The sequence below is a fragment of the Anabrus simplex genome, chromosome 1, assembly GCF_040414725.1.
Source record: "Anabrus simplex isolate iqAnaSimp1 chromosome 1, ASM4041472v1, whole genome shotgun sequence".
Lineage (NCBI taxonomy): Eukaryota > Metazoa > Arthropoda > Insecta > Orthoptera > Tettigoniidae > Anabrus > Anabrus simplex.
The window spans coordinates 237,201,398-237,222,689 of NC_090265.1; the positions used below are offsets into that span (position 1 = coordinate 237,201,398).

The 21,292-nt window shown below is 37.9% G+C and overlaps 1 protein-coding gene across 6 annotated transcripts in view; it reads right to left on the bottom strand.

The window, feature by feature from the left end:
* Positions 1 to 21,292, bottom strand: part of unk (RING finger protein unk) — a 337,167-nt gene that overhangs the window by 284,847 nt on the left and 31,028 nt on the right. For all 6 annotated transcript variants that reach the window (XR_010861738.2, XM_067158929.2, XM_067158953.2 and 3 more), the window contains 3 exons: positions 14,472 to 14,658; positions 11,633 to 11,732; positions 11,418 to 11,553 (listed from right to left, as the gene is read on the bottom strand). Coding sequence is in view for 5 of the 6 variants with exons in the window: in XM_067158929.2 (XP_067015030.1) it covers positions 11,418 to 11,553; positions 11,633 to 11,732; positions 14,472 to 14,658 (423 nt within the window). In the remaining variant the exon portion in view is untranslated. The remainder of the gene's footprint in view (positions 1 to 11,417; positions 11,554 to 11,632; positions 11,733 to 14,471; positions 14,659 to 21,292) is intronic.

The window sequence follows — 21,292 nt, forward strand, 5'->3', positions numbered from 1 at the left end:
ACTTCAAATACTTGGGAAGTGAACTGACAGAAAATGGAAGAATGGATACGGAAATCAGTAGAAGGATACAACTGGGAAGTGTCTTTTACCACTGGCAAAAACCTGGACAATGACTCAGAGAGATGAGAATAGAGTACAGGCAGCTGAAGTGAAATTCCTGTGGTGTTATGATACAGAAGACAAGGAGCAATAGACTGAGAAATGAAGACATAAGAAAAGAGCTAAATATGCACGAAATGACAAACTGGAACGGAACAGATTGAGGTAGTTCGGACATGTCAAGCAGATGAAAGAAGAAAGACTGCAGAGACAAGCACAGGAAAGACAGATGACAGAAAAGAAAGGACAATGAAGACTAAGATCACGATGGAAGGACTCAGTAAAGAAAAGTATAGGACAGCGGAATCTGGACTGGAAAAGAGTGTTGGATGAGGAATGGTGGAGAGACAAGACGAAGGGAGGAGGAACCATATTTTTCCCCCCACCCGGTGTCAGCTGGATAAGAGGAATTGACAGTTTGTTGCTTGCTTGATAATGATGATGACTACCCATCCTTCGTACAAGGATGAAAACATTATATTCCAATCATCACCATAAGACCTATCTGTATCAGTGCGACATAAAAAAATTTAAAAAAATAAAAAAACTATTATATCCCATGAAGAGGTGACCAGTACTTTGCTTTTAATTTCTTCTTTTCCTTTTGATCATTATTCAATAGAATATTCAATTAATAAAGAACTCAGAATTGCCAGGATATGTAATGTTGACTGTGAAGTCAGTTCCACCGAATGTATCTGTTATTAGGAAAGGGTAGAGAAGAAATGCCAAGGTTGTGGCCAAACGAAATCCCTCGTTATACCAACGAACTACGTCCGGGTATCGTGCGATGCACCTGAATGCAATGTGTCTAAATTCTCTAATACGTGATTCAGAACAACTATTACCACAAATATAAGGTAATTATTGGTTTTAGATTTTCAAAAACAATCGACTAGCTGTAACTGTACAGAATCCTAACCCCACGTGAAGAAGGTAATTATGGTGATTACAACATTAATTCCACCAAATCAGAGGTTATGTAATTATTAATCTATTATAAGCATTATTGATTTCACTGCAAGAACACCATATGTATATGTTAACACATTCGCTCCCAGCTCCCTCCACGGGTATTTAATCATGTAGCCCAGCGATTTTTAGAAGCCACCCTACCTCGCTAGGTAACATGAAACGCACAGATTTAATTTTGTACCACTCCTATACTATAAAACCTAAACATCTGAAAATTTGTACACATCTTAAAAATAAGTTTTAGTATGATTACTGACTTGCCATGGCTATTCATTTCATCACTCATCGCCACTTGAATTCCATCACACGTAATAAAAATCATTCTTGGATCCGTATTGAAAGTACTTGTATTAAATAAAACTAGTATGTTTTTTATCGTATACTCGCCTATTCAATACAATAAAATCTTTAAAATTAGGACTTTGTTCTTATCAAATTATCAACAGAGGCCTTATCAAATCACCAACATAACAAATTATTAAATTAGATAGTACATGTTTCGCCTCTCATTGCAGGCATCATCAGCTATAGTTTCACCTTAAGAATAAATGAGGTACCTGATTGGAAATGACTTATAAATTAATGAAAACCTAGAACCTGTTTTCCAGTCTTTGACTGGGTCAGGGATGTAATGAATGAATCATATATAGGCCATTAGTACGATGGGATCGCCACTCTCAAAGTGATTTAATGACTAATAGATGCTATGAAACAATAATGGAGAGTGTTGCTGGAATGAAAGATGACAGGGAAAACCGGAGTACCTGGAGAAAAACCTGCCACGCCTTGGCTTTGTCCAGCACAAATCTCACATGGAGTAACTGGGATTTGAACCACGGTATCCAGCGGTGAGAGGCCGACGCGCTGCCGTCTGAGCCACGGAGGCTCTTGACTATAGAATACTGTTGATTTATAACTATGTTTTGTAAACTGGACGAGAGGTCATTATACAACAATTAAAATATAAGATCTAGTATATTATTGGATTAACAATAATTTTAGCAATAGCTGAGTCAAAAAACATAATTATTTGAGAAATTATGACATAAGGTGGTTTTCCACAAATACCACATCAAAGAAGATGGCCCAATGACATCTACAACAAACTTTAATAATGGCCAACGGCATTCAGTATTCACACTAGTACTATCTCAAGAAGAACCACACCATATGTAATTTCTTCAACAAAAAGCAAAATTAGTACATATTAACTATTTGAACTAAGGACTATTACCAGATGGAAATTTAATGTTCATATTGTACAAGTTTTTAACAACACGCCATTTGATAATTGGAACATGCTTTCCGACTTTTTAACCATATTGTAACAACTTTTAATATTATGAATCAACCACCTTATGTCATAATTTCTCAAATAATTGTTATGTTTTTCGACTCAGCTATTGCTGAAATTATTGTTAAACCAATAATACATTACATCTTATCCATTTTACAAAATATAATTATAAATCAACAGTCTATAAGTCAATTCCAATCAGGTACCTGATATATTCTTAAGGTGAAACTATAGCTGATGATGCTTACAATGAGAGGTGAAACATGTACCATCTAATTTAATAATTTGTTATGTTGACAAATTGATAAGGACAAAGTCCTAATTTTTAAGATTTTATTGTATTGAATAGGTGGGTAAACAATAAAAACATACTAGTTTTATTTAATACTTAATACTTGAATTCCAACCACGCACTTCTGAGACTTCAGGACTGGCACGTGTTTATTTTGATCACACATGCCAGAATGCGAAAAATTACCCCAAGCTGTAGTAAAATTTCCATCTGCCCACTATCTACCGATGAACTGATATACTGTGTCATCTAAATTAGATTTGAACGGAAAAAGTTGGCGCGAATTCAAACCCGACTAAGGTCGGATACGGTATTTTACACACGTGAAGCCTAATACGATCCTGGTCGGATATGGGAGTAAATGTGTTAATGTATTAAAAGCATTATTTATTTCGTTGTAGGAACATCGTATGTATTTATTAATGTATTATAAGCATTATTCCTCTCTAAAGAACCAGAGAAATTGGGAAATGCCTTTTGGTCCCAGTTTCAATGTCAGGGACTGTTTACAGACTGAGCTCACATGACCCTACCACCCGTGTATCCAACGCTACTGTGAAGCTCTTAAGGTAATCCTCAATTTCAAAAGAAGGAGGCTAAATATCTGACTTCGGGGGGTGCAGTGCCACCTAGATTATATGGACTTCCTAAAATCCATATAGAAGACGGTCCCCTCAGACCAATATTGTTAGTGCAATAGGTTCTCCTATAAGACGTGAATGGCGTCCTGGGGTATGGCTATCCATGCTTCATTCACCTGGTTCCACAGTTCAGCTTGGCAGTTGGCACTGGGTCACAGCGCCGCACCCGTCATTTCACCACATCCCACACATTTTTAATTGGCGATAAGTCCGGTGATCGGGCGGGCCAGGGCAACAGTCTGACATCCTGCGACAACAAGAAGGCAGCAACATGTGTTCATGCATTGTCCTGCTGAAATACAGCGCCTAGGGTGTCATGCAGAAAGGTTATCGCTATGGGTCGCAGGATGTCATTCACGTAGGTAAAAACTCGTCACAGTGCCCTGGACACGCACAAACTGTGATTTTTAGTTGTACCCAATAGCATCCCTCACCATAAGGCCTTGAGTTGGTGCTGTATGTCTTGTGCGACTGCAGTCAATGTGATGCCTTTCCCCCATCTGCGGCGAACCAAAATGCGGCCGTCATTTTCAAACAAACAGAACCTGGATTTGTACGAAAACACTATATGCTACCATTCCTGACCCCAGTGACATTGTTCCATACACCACTGCAGTCTAGAATGTTTATGCACATTAGTCAAAGGTAGGCGGAGAAGCAGACAACGCGCCGATAACCCGGAGCGTAGTAAATGACGATGGACTGTCACTCCTGGTGGTGTATGATGTGGTAACACTGTTCCACTGTTGCGCCAGAGCCGAGGAGGATGCAGATCTGTCCTGCAATGCCATTCAGATGAGGTGTCGATCTTCTCTCGGGGGGGGGTTCTGGGTGTTGCGACCAGATCAATCTCGTTTTCTATAGCCTTCTGTGAACCATTCTGTACACACCCGTTGCACTGCCGACACACTTAGTCCCACATGAGCAGCAATTTCCCGGATGGATGCATCACGTTCTCTAATGCCAATAAAGCACCCTCTTTCAATTTCACTCAATCTGACGGTACGGTTCTCGCATGCGTCCGCGAGGCATCCTGCACGTCTGCTCAAGTCACACTGATCCATTACCTTCGGTTTATAGCGACAATGAGAGCTGCAGGCACATTTTACCAATGGGTGGTGGTGTGCCAAGATATTGATATGGACCTTGAACCTCAGGGCCGACATGGTTCAAATGCTAATCATTTCTTCAGAATATACTAATGCACATGTCCTGTGAATATGAACTTCCTATCTCTAGTCTTTCAAGGTGTTCTGGTTTTTATGAACATTAGTGTATGACTTTAGTCAATATTACATTTAACTGCTATCCTGTTATAAGATGTCAAAATTTATTTTGTTTACAAATTTACAAAAATCCTGTAAGTGTGTGCCCACAGTTCATATTTCTCCACTAGCCAGTGACCCACCTGCAAAGTTCATCTCTATTACATAAAATCAACTTCATGGTCCATATCGCACTTTAACAGATTCACAACTATTTTTTATTTACCACCTTCCATCTACAAGGTTGTTGCCTGGGAGACTGATTACCTCAGATCGAGTAGGGGTATTTCAGTCACCTTGACAAAGAATACTGCAATATATAGTGGAACCTTGGATTGCAAGCATAATTTGTTCCGGCTACATGCTTGTAATACAACGCGCTCGTATATCAAAGCAAGTTTTCCCATCAGAAACAATTGAATCGCAGAAAACAATTGAATCGCGGATGATTCGTCCATGACACAAAAATATTTTTTCGTATACCACTTCTAAAACAAAATATAACGTAAAACAAATTAAAGTGCACTTTTCCTTACAACAGAATCATTGTTGGTGTGAGGAAGACGAGAGATGACATGAGAAGAGTTACTGTGTAGCACGAATTTCACTAGCGGAATCACTGCTATCTGTTGGCACACTGGAACCGTTTTTTTTTTTTTTTTTTTTTTTTTTTTTTTTTTTTTTTTTTTTTTTTTTTTGGGCAACTTTAACGAGGAGCCTGTCCAATGACTGTTGCTTTTGCTTCTTTTTGAGGATTTCACGAAAATGTGGCATTACATTATCATTGAACTGATTCATCGCTCGCACTGCTACAGCCTTATTCGGGTGGTGTTTTCCCACAAAATTTTGCACTTCTCCCGAATCTAAGTTGAAGTGAGAGATTCCATTGACTTTTCCTCTTCCTCTTCCCCGGACGAGATCTCCATAACCCCCACCTAATGTTCGCAATGCAGGTCCATCCGTTCGTTGGTGGTCAGTTCCTAGCTATGTTCTTCCACCAGCTCTTGAATGTCCATGTCATTCACCTCCAGCCCCATAGTCTTCCCTAAGGACACAATTTCATCGAGAATCGGCGGCTCATTATCACCATAAATCCCCTCAAAGTCACGTCCAAGAACACAGTCAGGCCACAGCTTTCCCGAAGCGGAAGTGAGAGTTCTCTTGGTGACTCCATCCCAGGCTTTATCGATGATCTTCAGGCAGTTCATGATGGGGAAATGATTTCTCCCAAACTCTCGGAGGGTAAGTTTGTTCCTTCGGTCACTTCAAAGCATCACCAAAACAGTGCTTTGGTGTATAGCTTCTTGAAGCTCGAAATGACTTGCTGATCCATATGCTGGAGTAATGGAGTAGTGTTGGGAGGAAGGAACTTAACCTGGAACTTGAATTCCTCCAGTAAGTCATCCTCAAGGCCTCAAGGCCTGAAGGATGAGCAGGAGCATTGTCCATAACCGGCAAGACTTTGAGCAGCAGATTATTTTCTGAAAGGTATTTCTTCACTACAGGACCAAAGATCTCGTTCATCCATTTAACAAACGAACAAGGGAGGGGAAAACGTAGGCACACGTGACGCTCGTATTGCGGAACCTCACTCGCTTATCAAGTTACAATTTATTTAAAATGTTTGGTCGTCTTGCAAAACACTCGTAGACCAAGTTACTCACATTCCGAGGTTTCACTGTATTCGAAACGCCAGCAAACTGTACGTGATGTACAGATAACAACACAGTTCAACTTGGAAAATAAACTAAATAATATGGTCAACTGTCTAATGATTTGTTTCACCGCACACACATGTAGGGTCATTTGTTTTTCTGAACCTAAAGAAGTTCCCAACTTGTTTTCCATAGCCAGCTGCCATAGCTCTGTGCGCGTGTGCATTTTTTTAATCTTTTCCAACTCTTCCGGCAAATCGCATATAACCTTATACAAACAACCTTAAACCGAAACAGTTTTGCATTCAACAATAAAATCTATTATCAAAAGGAAGGTTAACCATGGGCTCACCATTATCAGGAATAATAGCTGTTAGATATGTATTTATTCATTGCAGGTTAGTAGTTTGTGTACTATCACCATAGACTGGAGTACCATGGACCACATTGATTGCAGGTGGCCATTCCGTTTCAATGTTACAAGATGGCTAGAATGTCAGTATTATGTATATGAGCTCTCTCAATTAGCAATCACATCACCAACATGTGTCCGACCAACAAAATTGTATGTATTTATAAATCTAATCAGTATTATATAGTTGTTCTGAACGGAAGATGCAAATAATATCCATCTAGCATTTTTGCGTGAACAATAGCGAACATATTCCTAAATACCATTGAAAATAATTTAACCAAATAAGAAATATAGGAGGAGACCGAGGTGATCAGCTTGAAGAGATGCGGAACTAAAAGAGGCTACAGAGCTAGTCACAAATAGAGGATTATGAAAGCACTTAGTTAATTCACAGAGGCTTGCAAACTGAATGCTAAAAGGTGTAACAGTGTACAATGAAGATGAACGTATGAGATAATGATCCATCAACTAGGAACCACATTTCCCTGCGTATGTGCTAAGGATCATCATCCAGAGCCTTTTGCAATATTCTTCAGTTCGGATCTGCAAGTAGCAAAGATCTCCCAGTCTGATGACAGTTCAAAGGAACAAATCTGTTAGGCTGTACCAAAAACTTTATTTATTTTTTATTTATTTATTTATTTTAGTTACTTACTTTCAAAGAACAATCTGAGCCAAGGCTAGTTATGTTGCTTAGATAGCAGGGGTAGTTTAACACAAGAGTAATCTTCAGCACAAACAGTACAAAGTTGTAACTACAGTATTGTGTGCAGAGTAGATATCTCCTCGTTTTATTGCTGTTATTGTGTAAATAATCTTTGATGGTGAAATTTATGTTAATATAAGCAAAGATTTCCGGAAAAGGGAGTGCTTTCTACTGAAACGTCGATTTATGATAAAAAACTATTCCTGTAAAAACGCTGAATATGGGTTCTCCCAATGTCTGTCTACACTAATCGGAGTTCTGGGGTAATATTAATTTGAAATTGACAGCATGTTTGAATGCCGGGAAGAGCTTGATCAAGCATGTAATGAGGAATCAATACGGAAGATGATCGATCACATCCAATATAAACGCTGCAGTAGAATATATTAATTGTTGTTTACGTTATGGTAAGCAACAATATGAATATTGATAGAGGAAAAACTAACGAGCGAAAATGTATTTGTAATACGGAAGGATCAGTGAAAGGGTTCCCATTGTAACCAAAGGATATTGCACAGATTAATATAGCAATTTCTGAACGGCATAACAATACTGTCATTACAACGGAGTTCTCTCCTACTGCATTACAGGAGCCGCAATTGGATGTGTATGTGAGCCTGACTTCTTACTTTAGTCAGCGCTCTAAATCCCTCCTCTGCCTTGAATCATCCTCAGCAAGCTTATGACGTCTTTTTCATACGTTCTTAAAGTCCCATAACCATAACTAACAGAAATAAGTACTTGAGAATTTTAATATTTCCTTTTGCTAAATGCCGGTACTGCCATAATGTGAATTATGTTAAATCAAATACAAAATTACATTGCTCTTATGGAATCATTTTTGGGACTTCAAATTTCTTTCGATGCATGTTTAAGCTACATCGACATCACACAATATCAGGGTTATACTGTATGTTATTTTGTAAAATGTGAGAGGTGAAAATTACAGCTAAGAAACATTTTACAGTACAACAACATTGCAATACTGATAAAAACAAAAGCTGTGTAAACAAAGAATTAGCTGAGAAAAGCAGACAACAATTGCAATACATCTCAATTTTCTAAGGATCATTGTCAAATGATGGTGCGTGCCAAAATTCATTTAAACAAAGTCGACGTACCTAGTTTCCATCAGTTCTTAGAAAAGTACACGACTTATAATATTCCCTTCAAGTCCACATTAAGAAAGAATTATCTGACTTCGTGTTACAATACAACGAACAAAATAAGAAATAGTGTCGGCAGCAACAAAATGTGGGTCTCCGTTGAAGAAACCAACAACATAGACAGTAGATATATGGCAAATGTTATTGTCGGCATTCCTGTTAGCACGCGAGATGTTGAACAGGATGAACAACTTCCCCATCGCTGATGTTATCGATACTACAATTAATTTGTTGTGGGCAGGTAAAGTAAGAGGGAATGTGCTTATCTTCGTAATGGATGCTGCTCCTTGCATGGTGAGAAGAGCAAAATGTCTTCAGATTCTGTATCCCAAAAAGGTTAATGTAACATGTCTAGCGCATACCCCACATAGAGTAGCTGAAAAGGTTCAAGGGAACTACACTGAGGTAGACAAATTCATTGCTAACAACAATAAATTTTTTGTTAAGGATCCACTTCCAAGTGCAGAATTTTTTAGAAAAGGCGTCATCTTTACCCTTTTCCCCACAGCCCATTCTAACACACTGGGGGACATGGCTTGATGCTGCAAACTACTACCGCACAAACTACAGTGAGATTGAGAAGATTTTCAATAACTCTGACAGAAATGAACCTTCAACAAAAGCAGTAAAAGAATTGTTTTCATCCACCAAGTCAACAAACTTAGCCTACATAAAAGCAAATTTCTCTATTTAGGATATCAAAATCCATCACTTGCCTTGAAACTGTGGGCATACTTATTGTGTGATGCATTTAAGTATTGCAAACCAAACTGAAAACTAATTGTTCAGAGCACAGGGTGAAATAGCTGACAAGGTTAGTGAAACATTACGATGTGTGCTTAAATGAGATCCTGGATATTGGGTAAAGTTATTGACATTCTTTGTGGAAAAGAAGCAGAATTCGACGAAAATGCTCAACGGAACTTTCCACTACCAATTAGGCCTTTTTCAAGTATAACCCCGTTATATCATCCAATGCAGACAGAAGTTTCACCCAGTACAGGGATCCACTTGCAGACAAACAGAGATCCTTCAGGTTTGACCATCTGAAACTTCACATAGTCATTAAGTTAAACTCTACTACTATTCTTTTTTTCCCTACACAATTTACAATTCCCTACACATTGGGGCAAATTTCATTTTTTTTTTAAATCATTCCTGATCTCTGTGAACCAAGTGTTCTTTGTTTTATTTTTCCAGCAGTAACTAAATAACTGCTTCACTAATCGGGTTTCTGGCAGCCTTCTCCTTTTCCGCATTGTATCTATTATTGATTCGCTTTCACGATATACCACTTCATCAGGTAATAATTTCCACTGGCCATTAACTTGGTGTTTCTTATTGATGATTGTCCTGATGATTCTCCTATTGACTTTCTGCAATTTATCGGTTGTTGATTTAGTGTTCAACTTGAAGAGTGTTTCATTAACATAAGTTGCTTCGGGTTTTACAACTGTATTGTAATGCAGAAATTTAGCATTCAAGGAGAGAGACTATTTTTAATAAGTTGGCCAGGTGATTTGCTGTGCTGTTTTCAGTTTAGATGTTCTGCTGTCAATAATTTTTTTTTTTCGTGCGGCCTCCGGAGAATCCTGGTACAGGTCTTTTGATTTGACTCCCATAGGCGACTTGCGTTTCATGATGAGGATGAAATGATGATGAAGACGGCAGAAACACCCAGTCCCCATGCCAGGGGAATTAACCAATGTTGAATACGTACCACATGATAGGAATTATCGAAATAAAATATCTAGCCAGTGCAGGATTGAAACTTTTGCGCCATTGTGGCCATGCTCTACTGAAGTTCCAGTAACGCAGAAATTGCCTCACAATGCTCGGGCACCATAACTTTCGAGACGCTCTGTATTGGTGATCTAGTATTTTCTGGAATTCTGACAAGTGCACTATCCTGTTTATGGGAACGGTCAGCGTACTGGCCTTCGGTTCAGAGGGTCCCGGGTTCGATTCCCGGCCGGGTCGGGGATTTTAACCTTAATTGGTTAATTCAAATGGCTCGGGGGCTGAATGTATGTGGTGTCTTCATCATCATTTCATCCTCATCATGACGCGCAGGTCGCCTACGGGAGTCAAATAGAAAGACCTGCACCTGGCGAGCCGAACCCGTCCTGGGATATCCCGGCACTAAAAGCCATACGACATTTCATTTTTTCCTGTTTATGGGTTTTCAATAACTCAGAAGCCATTTACTGCCCTTTTGTTCTTCTGTAAAAAGAAATTTTTCGTATTTCTCACCATAATTTTCTCAAGTATTCACTATTTTACTTTTTCGTTGTGTGCATGGCGCCTCTCGCAGATGAACCAAACAACACTGCCCACAATGTGGTACAATGCCGGAGCGCAGAGGTATACTACCCGTTAGCTGTATAAAAAGGTCACTTTACCACTTCAAGTTGGTGGCACTATTGCATCCCCATTTACATCATACCAAGGTCAAAGTATTGAACGCCACTGTTGCACATGTTGTTTAGAAGTTGTTTATTTTAAAACGTTAATGCTTCTGTAAGACTTACCGGCCAAGTATGGTTCAGAAACTAAAGATGTATTCAATGGAGAAACATTACGCATTCTTCAAAATCACTCGTATATTGCTGAAAATACAGTTTATCACCATAATATCCTCTCACAGACTTCATTACAAATAATGAAACTAGCCTTAAAGGGGTGCAATTATGACAAATTGTAAAGAAAAGCAAGGAAAAAATAAAGGTACTAAAATCGTGCGTTTTATTTTCATTGTGTTTACCATGGTTGCAATATTTTCATGCCTCTACATATAACATGTATACTAACCATCTGCCTAAATAATTCAACTTGCAAAATTTTTATACGAAATGAATATTTGAAGCGAGATGAAACACATTATGTTGTGTCTGAATTAAACATACCTGTATTTATACTTTCTTGGGCTTCTCCTTTTATCTTTGCTATTGTGATATTGGGGGCATGCGTATCCTTGACGACATAACCGAGGTGGTCTTTTGCAAAGTTCAGTCTTATAATTTGCTAATACATAACTAGTGTCTGCAAGGAAAAAGAAATTTTTTTTAATCCCTCTCCAATTTTCCATAATAAGGCAGATAACAAATTAATTATAACTTACCTTGCCATTTAGGATCCTCATTCATTAAATTTCTTTCTTTATCTAAAACATTTGGCCCATTGCTGATAGCGTTTGCATCTGAATCAGGATTTTCAAGTGCCTATATACAAACAAGAAAAGCACAAGCAAGATTCATCACCAATTCTAGATTAATCCTAAAACTCAAAAGTTTAAACAGATACCAAAATAAAGAGAAAGAAAAACAGGTGTAGCCAGGTTTGAGTACCCCGTTACCGAGCAGATCTTGAACCTAAAAACCATTCTCCAACTAAAACAAGTAAGGAGTATGAACATCGCTATGGTTTTCGTCGACTTTAAAAAAGCTTATGATTCCATCGACCGCCACACACTCTTCTAAGTACTGCAAGAACGAGGTGTCGATTACAACACACGCACCCTCATCCAACAGACTCTTACGGATACAACATCTAAGGTGAAGTTCAGGGGAGAACTATCTCGGAGTTTCAAGATAAAAACTGGAGTACGACAGGGTGATGGCCTCTCACCCATTCTGTTTAATCTAGTGCTTGATAAAGTCATCAAGAACTGGGAATGTACACTGAGGAATCTAGAAATCAAACCAGTTGCCATTGGAGCCGGGACCCGAAAGGTTGAGATCGAGTACCTAGCATTCGCAGATGACATTGCAATCCTAACCAACAACTCTAAGGATGCTGTCATTGCTATCGAAGCCCTGCACGAAATAGCGGTGAAGGCAGGATTACACATATCGTACAACAAAACTAAGTACTTCGAGACTCGGCATCCCGGAAACCCCCTTTGACGACCATATACGGAACAATCGGGAGAGTCAATTGCTTCCGCTATCTTGATGAATGGGCCCACAACAATGGTAGAGACGGTACACCCATCTTAGAAAGATGTAACAAACTCAATGCAGCGTACCAACTATCCCACAACCATTATAATAAGAGGTGCATTTCAAAAGATGCTAAGATCTGTCATTACAAACCTGTTGTCAGACCACAGTTTTTGTACACCTCAGAGACCCTCCCGGTGAACAAAAAAGGCACCATGGATGATCTAGAGAAAGCCAAAAGACGTATCCTCAGGAAAATTCATGGACCGAGATTGCTCCCAGATGGAATCTACAGACCTAAATCGAACTTTGAGCTGTATCACCAGTTAGAATCAGCCAATACCAGCATGCAACGTAGGAGGCTTAAGTTCTACGAACACCTACCACGAATGGACAGCAACAGGCTTACCAAGAAGATCTTCTGTTAAAAGCTAGAAGACTGGAAGCTTGTGACTTAATGAAGTACACAAGGACTTGGATTTGGCTGGGATTTCAGACATTGACATAGATCATTCTGAATTTTGTGCTATGGTATAGTCTTGGACCCCACCACCTAGAGTCCCAAGAAGTCGCAAGCCCCTTTCACAGGAGAGAAAGGAGAAATTATCAGCAGGGCTCAAGAGAGATTGGGAACGAAGAAGAGCATCGAGGAAGAACTAGTCATCAGCACTCCTTAGTGGGCTTAAATCAATAATAATATAATATATTAATTGTAGTAATAGTAATAGTAGTAGTAGTAATAATAATAATAATAATAATAATAATGAGTTTCTTATGTTGCGAGGATAAGGTATTTCAGTAACTTTCAGATGTTCAGACATGATCGATTGTCTATATGGTCTATATGGTGTCCAACTCGTTGGCTGACCGGTCAGCGTACTGGCCTTCGGTTCAGAGGGTCCCGGGTTCGATTCCCGGCCGGGTCGGGGATTTTAACCTTAATTCGTTAATTCCTACGGCACGGGGGCTGGATGTATGTGTTGTCTTCATCATCATTTCATCCTCATCACGACGCACAGGTCGCCTACGGGAGTCAAATTGAAAGACCTGCACCTGGCGAGCCGAACCCGTCCTGGGATATCCCGGCACTAAAAGCCATATGACATTTCATTTTTCATTGTCTATATGGTAATTTCTTAGTTTCAGATTATGATATTATTACAGAGTTGGCCAGTGAGCACGCAAGCCCACGGTGCTAAATTAATGAAACTTCAAGATTTAATATGTTTAGTATGTGTGTCTGCATACATTGTATAATTGTAATATATTTTTGATTCTCAAGATGGACTTTATCAAGCTCAAAGAAAAATTCTGAGTCACATAAAAATTTGGATCATTTGATACTTTTTGCCATCTTTTTTCATATTTTTCTTGTTTATTTTAAAACAGATTTTCCTCCAAAAACTGACGTTATGCTTCACCTTGCTTTATTTGTAGCTTTTAGTTGACCTAACCATGTCCATATTAGTTACATGTTCCCCATCATTCCAGGGTGTATGCATTTTTAGGGCATTATTTTATCATACTTCAAACTGAGCACACCTGAGAACAGCTGGTTAGTCGGGGGCAAATTACCTTGAAGGAAGAAACAGGGACAATACATCAAAGTTTGAATGTGCTTTGCTGGGTATGTGGCTCAACATGCTCACTGTCCGAGGGATTATGAAAGTGAAGCGAAAAGGACCCAACGTTGACCACTGATGCATTTAATGCACTTTTTCGGGCTTCAAATTTTCTCTCTTTATTCCATTTTAAAAATTAGCGTGTAATATACGAGATATACACAAATAAATACAGTATGTACTTTTAACTAATGTGAACTGCTTTAATACACCGAACATTATTTTTCTCCTATTCTCTTTTACAAATAAGTTGGAAAATACAATATTTTGAAAATTGAATGAGTGTGTAAAGAAAGCACACACATAATCTTACTGGTAAAAATGCATCAATTTCAGGAAACCTACTGAATTCCATGAGGAGAATATCATTTTATAGACATATTATCACACAGCTTACCTGTAATTCTTTAATATCGTACACAGCTGGCCTCAAGTCATGGCTCCCATGAGCAAAAGCACAATGAGGACCATTCTTAACGCAAAATCCACGAGTATCCGTGTCATGTACACACATGCCTGTCTTATAGTATCTTAGATGATAACGACGTTCAGTATCACCAGCAGTTCGATGAAGGTAAGGACACCTAAATAAAATGAAAAATCAGTCCTTTAAATTTAATAAAGGAGTAATCCACAAATATTAAGATCAACTGCAATAAAATAAAAAATTTGAAAGAGAAGCACAGAACAAGATGTAAAAATCAATTCTAAGTTACAACAGTTAGTCACTTTTACATCACGTACAGTATATGTACTGTTTTCCAGAAATATTTAAAAAATTCCAAATGAAATATAAAAATATCTCATTTAATATAACAATCCATTATCACCTATCTGCAAAAAATTCTAATATTCTTATAGATAATTTTCAACACTTGGATTATGTGTAAGAAGGGTAGCATCCTGCTTCATGAATTTACCGAGCTCCGAACATTTTAAGCACGCCTCGGACCTATGGGAGTAACGGAGTCCCACTCCCATCTGACGGGCGAGGGACTCCTTGGAAACAACTTGGCGAACAAAATGGAATTCGATAGGGAGCTATCAATATCAATGGGACTTATGAAAGAAAAATAGTAGAACTGGCTGAGTCAGCAAAGATGGTACATCTGGATGTGCTAGGACTAAGTGATATTCGAGTAAGAAGAGATAACGAAGAAGAGATAAGGAGATTATAAAGTGTACTTAACAGGTGTTAAAAAGGGAAGGGCAGAGTATGGGGTAAGGCTGTTCATCAGGAATACTATTGCACGAAACATAATTTCTGTTAGGCACATAAATGAGCAAATGATGTGGGTAGATTTGGTAGTTGGAGGAATTAGGACGAGAATTGTCTCAATGTAGTCACCATGTGAGGGTGCAGATGAGAATGAAATTGACAAGTTTTATGAAGCATTCAGTGACATGGTAGTCACGGCCAACAGCAAGGATAGGATAGTGCTAATGGGCGATTTCAATGCTAGAGTTGGAAATGGAACTGAAGGATAAGAAAGGGTGACTGGTAAATGTGGGAAAATTATGGAAGCTAATGAGAATGGGAAGCGTCTGCTGGACTTCTGTGCTAATATGTGTTTAGCAGTTACGAATACATTCTTCAAGCATAAGGCTATTCACCGCTACACATGGGAGGCTAGGGGTACCACATCCATAATAGACTATATCTTAAATGACTTCAAATTCCGGAAGTCTCTTAGGAATACACAGGTTTTTCGGGGATTTTTCGATGATACAGACCACTATCTGATCTATAGTGAACTAAGTATCTCTAGGCATAGGATAGAGAAAGTAAAATCTGTCTGCAAATGAATAAGCGTAGAAAATATCCAGTGATATACTAACAATTTGTTGGTTATTTTGATCCACCTTACACAAATTACAGTTTGTGTTGCTAAGTTTTAATGTTACAACACTAATTTACTGGGACATGTTTCGCTTTTATTCACAAGCATCATCAGCCTATACAATTGCCTCAAGGTTTGTCATATTTGGGCTGTTGTTACAAATTTCATTACATTGAATGTAAATCTAATTTCAGTGATAACAATATTTAAAACAAGAATAATATACACATTAAAAATTATGACAATATGATTTGCAATGTTAAAATGGATTAACTCTTAATTCTAAAACACATTGACGTCCAAAACACAGTTTTTACAATTTGAAAATTTGGCTAAAAATTGTTTGCAATGTTAAAATAAAATTGATTCAACTATAATTTGGCATTAAAATTTGAGTCATAAATATAAATATTGGATGTTAATATATAGGAGCCATAGTTTCTGGAGTGCGTTGGTTTCTAGAATACAGTAACATTTCAGTATTGAGAATTTTAGTTAAGAATTGTGCTCTCTAAATAATGTTATTTAAAAAGACTATAATTTTGCATTATGCATGATTAGTCATGATGATAATCTAGAATTGAAGTCTTGAGTTCATTGGAAAATGGCTTCTAGATTTGATGAGGCTTGCTGCTGCAACATCAACACTCACATTAAAAAAAAAAAAAAAAAAAAAAAAAAAAAAAAAAAAAAAAAAAAAAAAAAACACACACACACACACACACACACACACACACACACACACACACACACACACACACACACACACACACACACACACACACACACACACACACACACACACACACACACACACACACACACACACACACACACACACACACACACACACACACACACACACACACACACACACACACACACACACACACAAATATATTACTTAAGTTCATTTCCATTGTTCCAGATGCTTCTTCCATTCCATAAATCGAAAGAAACATAATCAGATACCGGTACTCAAAATTTGGATTGATGCCCCTTTTAACTATAACTTACATCAAAACAATCAACTTCCAACGGAGAGTCTGGTCGCTACAAACAAGAAGTAAATATGTCAATACTTCCTCTGATCAAATTGCCAAACTGCAGCAGCAAGCCTCATCAAATCTAGAAGCCATTTTCCAACGAACTCAAGACTTCAATTCTAGATTATCATCATGACTAATCACGCATAATGCAAAATTATAGTCTTTTTAAATAACATAATTTAGAGAGCACAATTCTTAACTAAAATTCTCAATACTGAAATGTTACTGTATTCTAGAAACCAACGCACTCCAGAAACTATGGCTCCTATATATTAACATCCAATATTTATATTTATGACTCAAATTTTAATGCCAAATTATAGTTGAATCAATTTTATTTTAACATTGCAAACAATTTTTAGCCAAATTTTCAAATTGTAAAAACTGTGTTTTGGACGTCAATGTGTTTTAGAATTAAGAGTTAATCCATTTTAACATTGCAAATCATATTGTCATAATTTTTAATGTGTATATTATTCTTGTTTTAAATATTGTTATCACTGAAATTAGATTTACATTCAATGTAATGAAATTTGTAACAACAGCCCAAATATGACAAACCTTGAGGCAATTGTATAGGCTGATGATGCTTGTGAATAAAAGCGAAACATGTCCCGGTAAATTAGTGTTGTAACATTACAACTTAGCAACACAAACTGTAATTTGTATTGAAGAGGTGGATCAAAATAACCAACAAATTGTTAGTATATCATAACATAGTTCAATACGGGTCTAATAATGAGATTAGTTGTAAAGAAAATATCCAGGACGAGGAAATTAAGACAGAAGTACATGGATAAGATTAGTGAGAAGTATCGAACAGTGGACAGTAAGCAGGGTCAGGATATTGAAAGAGAATGGGTGGCATACAGGGATGCTGTAGTAGAAACAGGAAGGGAATGCCTAAGAACAACTGTGTGAACACATGGGAAAAAGAAAACATCTTGGTGGAATGATGAAGTAAGAGCAGCTTGTAAACATAAAAAGAAGGTTTACCAGAAATGGCTCCAAACAAGGGCCGAGGCAGACAGGCAGATGAAAGAAACAGCGTGATACAAAAAGTAGTTGAATCCAAAAAGAAGTCGTAGGAAGATTTTGGTAATAACCTGGAAGGGCTAGGTCAAGCAGCAGAGAAACCTTTCTGGACAGTAATAAATAGGGCCCGGATTTTTAGGTGGCATAAACCTTCACTTTAGGTTTTTTGAATTCTTAAAATAGGTTATTTTAGGTTTTTGTCTCCAGGCAGCAATATTTTTTGGTTTTCGTAGTTCTGTAAAATTTATATATGTACGTATTTCACAAAAGTTTACATTGTCATATTCATAAAAAAACACAGAGAATACACTGTACTGTTTCCTTTGTAAGTTATTTTTTGGCATTGCAGTAAATAACAGCGTACATACCCAAATTGTCAGGCGTAAATGATTTCCTGTTGTCACGTAACACATTCTTATATGACGAAAAAGTTCTTTCAACGGAACATGACGGCATTCGAGCGTAGTACATAGATGCTAATGCAGCAGGTTGTAAGGGTAATTTTCCTGAATACTTTTCACCCTGTAATACTGAATTGATGACTTTCATATCTTCAAAACCAGGATTGCGTCAAAGAATCTTCTGCAGCTTCGAAGAACATGCCACTCCAATGGCCCAGGTATTTCTCTTCTGGAAACATTACCAATGATATCCAGGGAATCTTTGAGTAGCAAGGTTGCACCTTCCAACTGGAGAATAGCTTCTGGTATAAAACAAAAATATGTCTTAATATATGCTAGGGAAGCAACGAGTGTCGGGCACTCGAGCGATTTCTTGGCCTTTGCCATGCAGGAAGCTTCTGTTTCATCCAAGTCATTGACGACATTTTTAATTTCTTCTAGGTGCTCAGCATAGTAAATAGCAGCAGACAGCCAAGTTCCCCAGCTGGAACTATACAGCAATTACGGTTAGAAAATATTTCAGGAAGCGGTCACCACACACTCCGCAGGCTGTACTCTCTATGGACGACTGGAGACGAAAGTGTTTACATTCCTCCTAACCTATCAGATGCATCAAGGAGCCACCAGATATCACATATGTAGTGGGAAGCATGGGATGTGCTGCATTGAACGGTAGTAACATGAACTACCATCGTCCTACTGCTTGTAATTGCGGTGGAAATAATTTTACAATGTAGGGAAAATAACATTCTTTATTTGAAGAAGGTAAAACAGCTATTTAGGTTATTTTAGGTGTCAACCCCTCATTTAGGTTTTCTTAGATGCAATGAAATTCACACATTCTGCTCCAGGAAGTGTGAAACGTACAAATATATCAAAATTTGTGAATTAAATAGCGAGGAAAAAAAATAGGTTAAAACCTAAAAATCCGGGCCCTAGTAATAAAGAATCTTAGGAAGGGAGGGGGAAAAAAATGAACAGTGTTTTGGGTAATTCAAGAGAACTCATAATAGATCCCAGGTAATCAGTGGACAGGTGGAGGGAACATTTTGAGAATCTTCTCAACGTTAAAAGGAAATCTTCATGGTGGTGTCGCGAACAACCAAGCTCATGGGGAGGAGGAAAATGATGTTGGTGAAATTACACTTGAAGTGGAAAGGATGGTAAATAAACTCTATTGTCATAAAGCAGTAGGAATAGATGAAATTAGACCTGAAATGGTGAAGTATAGTGGGAAGACAGGGATGAAATGGTTTCACAGAATAGTAAGATTAACATAGAGTGTTGGTTAGTATCTTCAGACTGGATGAAAGCAGTAATTGCTCCTATCTATAAGCAAGGGAACAGGAAGGATTGCAACAACTATAGAGGTATCTCATTGATTAGTACCAGGCAAAGTATTCACTGGCATCTTGGAAGTGAGGGTGCGATCAGTGGTTGAGAGGAAGTTGGATGAAAACCAGTGTGGTTTCAGACCACAGAGGAGCTATCAGGATCAGATTTTCAGTATGCACCAGGTAATTGAAAAATATTACGAGAGGAATAGACAGTTGTGTTTGAAAAGATGTTCGCCATACTGGACATTTGGTTAGAGATAGATTATTAAAATCAATCAAAGGCATTTATGCTGACAATTGGGCTGCAGTGAGAATAGATGGTAGAATGAGTTCTTGGTTCATGGTATTGACAGGGGTTAGACAACACTGTAATCTTTCACCTTTGCTGTTCATAGTTTACATGGATCACCTGCTGAAAGGTATAAAGTGGCAGGGAGGGATTCAGTTAAGTGGAAATGTAGTAAGCAGTCTGGTCAATGACGACAACTTATCTTAATGGCAGATTGTGCAGAAAGCCTGCAGTCTAATATCTTGGAACTTGAAAATAGGTGCAATGAGTATGGTACGAAAATTAGCCTTTCGGAGACTAAATTGATACATTAAATGTTTAACAATTAATTTATTGAAAACCACCTATTCAATACTACCATTAAAGTCTTTAAGACTATAATACAATCATTACATTAAAGTTTAAGCATATGATACCGGTTCTGCCTGTCATTGCAGGCAACATCAGCCATAAATTCTAAACTCCAAGTCAGAGCTCAAAGTGGACGCTGCACTACAATTATCTTTTTAATATATAATAATTTTCAATGACGTACAAGAACATCTCAGTTATATGAGGAGTGAACCGGCCGATCATGTCTTACAGTTCTAATCGGACGTTCAATTCATGCTCACATCCAATCGAGATAATACAAAGATATCAATTCTCATGATGCCGATAATGAGGCGGCATTTGAAGTCAAGTAAAAAAACATCTACATGTTCTTTCAGCTATATAGGAGGTTAACAGTACTAAATCTACTCTTAAAAACTATTTTTTACAACAATTTACACCAATGTACAAGAACATATGGTACATTTGGAAGTGAACTGGCCGATCTTGTCTTATAGAGTTCTAATGGGACGTCCTACTCGTGTCCACATTCAATGGTGATAATACAAAAATTATCCGAGTGGAGTAACGAATTAGTTCTGGAGATTTTGGAATTGTACCAGACACAAACTATTATACATGATCCCAGACACCCAGCACGTTAAAGTGAACGACACGTGGATGAGGATCAAGAGTGATTTCAGTGAGTGATTGAAAAAAAAAAAAAAAAAAAGGACTCCCTCGTGGCATCTTTCGGTCACACTTTAAGGAAGAACAAGTCATCACTTAAATCTGGAGCCGCTTCTGATGTTGTATATAAGCCTGCATCGTACACTTACGAAGTTATGTTTATGGAGTGATTTTTGGGTTCGCTTTATGACTTGTATTTCTTCTATCTTAACTTCCTACCGTATGATAACCAAATGGTGTGTTCGCGATGTATGTACAGGTACA